Source organism: Diadema setosum, chromosome 21, assembly GCF_964275005.1.
Source record: "Diadema setosum chromosome 21, eeDiaSeto1, whole genome shotgun sequence".
In the NCBI taxonomy this organism is placed as follows: domain Eukaryota; kingdom Metazoa; phylum Echinodermata; class Echinoidea; order Diadematoida; family Diadematidae; genus Diadema; species Diadema setosum.
The window spans coordinates 8,455,468-8,457,534 of NC_092705.1; the positions used below are offsets into that span (position 1 = coordinate 8,455,468).

A 2,067-nucleotide genomic window follows, 5' to 3' on the forward strand; every position below is an offset into this window, starting at 1 on the left:
TCATCTGCTATCTACTGCGTCCAAGCTGTAAGTCACTTGTGTAGCTCCGTGGTCGCGGCCGAGCAATCGTGACAACCAGCCTGAAGGTTGGGGGATTTCACGCAGCCGTCTGCGGAGGATGCAACCGAGGACGATCCTTAAATGCGGATGCTTCCAACCGTAGATCACAGGGTTGACACAGCTATTGAGCACGACGAGTTCGATGCAGAAGAGTATGACGATATGCAGTGCCGGGGTGTCTTCAGGATTCTTGTCGTCCCCGTGGTTAACAAGGAAGGCTAGACCTACTGCCATGGCTGGACCAACACACAAGATGTAGTAGAAGCATATCAGATAGAACAGGGTTTTGGTGATTTTTAGCTCCATGTTTCCCTGTCGACGCGTCTGGTTGTTACTGGAGGAACTTTCAAGTGAGCGGGTGCTCTGTCTAACATGTCTAAAGATCTTGCAGTAGCTACATAGGGTTGCTGCAAGAAAGGTAATTGTCGCAAAAGTGGCGCTAAGCAGTGCCAACACTTTCCCTTTATGATGATCAAAATTGTAGACACAGCGTTGTGTTGACATGTCGTATTCGACGGCGTGATCGGATCCAGACACTTGAGGAATAACAACGGTGACTGTGGGGAGAAGCCAGGAGAAGGTCACCATACACCCGACATTCCTCCTCGAAAAGACACTGTAGTACGTCTCTTTACCCTTGGTGATGAGTACGTAGCGGTTGAGAGCAACCACCATTATGGTGAGAGCGATGCAAAAAGTCCCGTTGTGATTAAGTGCGTACAACACCTGGCAAGATTCGTTGGAGCGTATCCAGTTCTTTCCATCCAAATACACGGCAGCGTCGAATATCCAGACGAGGCACACTAATGTTTGGGAGATGCCGAGATTGATGAGGAAGATGTTCGTCGCCGTCTGAAGCTTCCTCGACATTGCGAACGCGAGAAAGATCACCAGGTTCTCAACGATTCCGACTACCGCCATAGCAAGTGTAAACGTACTTAGAATGACTGCGGATCTGTAGACGAAGCTAACGCTTGTGACATTCTCTCCACTGAGTGCTACTTTATCCATCTTCACCAATTCGAGGAAACCTGAGGGTATCACAGTGTGATGCATTATTAGGTGTCATGACATAATCACGATTCACAACCGTGCCAAAATTTCACATTAAGATTTCTTCGTTTGCAGCATAGCAGGTTTTGCCAATTGGTAATGAGTCATTTTCGCACTAAAAATACCGCTACTTTTTACTAAGGTTGCTGAGCATAAAAGTTCACAGTATCGATAAAACACGTTGGTGAGGACCTTTTATTATCTGACCATAAAACTACGGAAATTGAACAAATTGAAAATTGAAATTAAGAAGAATTTTTTTTTTATAGAACTCATACATTTTGAGGAAAAACTAGGTAGTTTTGTATATTTTGGGAGATTAAATAATTTCATGACTTATTTATTTTTTAAATGCTGCACTTACCGAAAAGATGGTATTATTACCGTAACTCGTATTCAAATTTATGCAATCTGTTGAAGAGCTTCTGGTCTTCCGTCACTCGAGTGGTTGTGTATAAATGATGGACTGGGGAGATGGTATGACGTCGATATCATGAATCACAATGTAAAATTGATATAAGTTTCAGTTCTTTTTGTCCTCACTACAGTTATGCATTTACGCAGGCATGTAAATCTGTATGGTCCGAGTGCCTCTCTGACACATAACCTTCCGATCCACTTGAGAAGGGAAGTCCCCCACTTAATTGGTCTCAGCCAGTGGTTTCCGGCGCATCTTCAATTTGAAAGATACGTCGCCGAGAGCTGGTTTTCTTTTTCTTCTGGTCATTTCTTCGTATAAATTTTGTGAAATCAAGAGGAACGAAGCTTACTTATCGGTAACAATACTTCAGAAACAATTATAAAAAGATGAGTCGGCGCCTTTCAGTTCTTCAGTGGTAATAATCATATATCTAGTTTAATAGTCAACACTCATAATTAAGTACAAAAGACACAATTTAATTTAGGGTCATGGGATCAGAATTCAGATGCCATGGGGTCATTAAGGTCATGAAA

General features: G+C 42.9%; 1 protein-coding gene across 1 annotated transcript; it reads right to left on the reverse strand.

The window, feature by feature from the left end:
* Positions 1-1,116, reverse strand: LOC140244881 (melanopsin-like). Its single transcript, XM_072324489.1, has one exon. It carries the CDS (start codon positions 1,114-1,116, stop codon positions 1-3), a length of 1,116 nt encoding a protein of 371 aa, XP_072180590.1.
* Between the last annotated feature and the right edge of the window lie 951 nt (positions 1,117-2,067).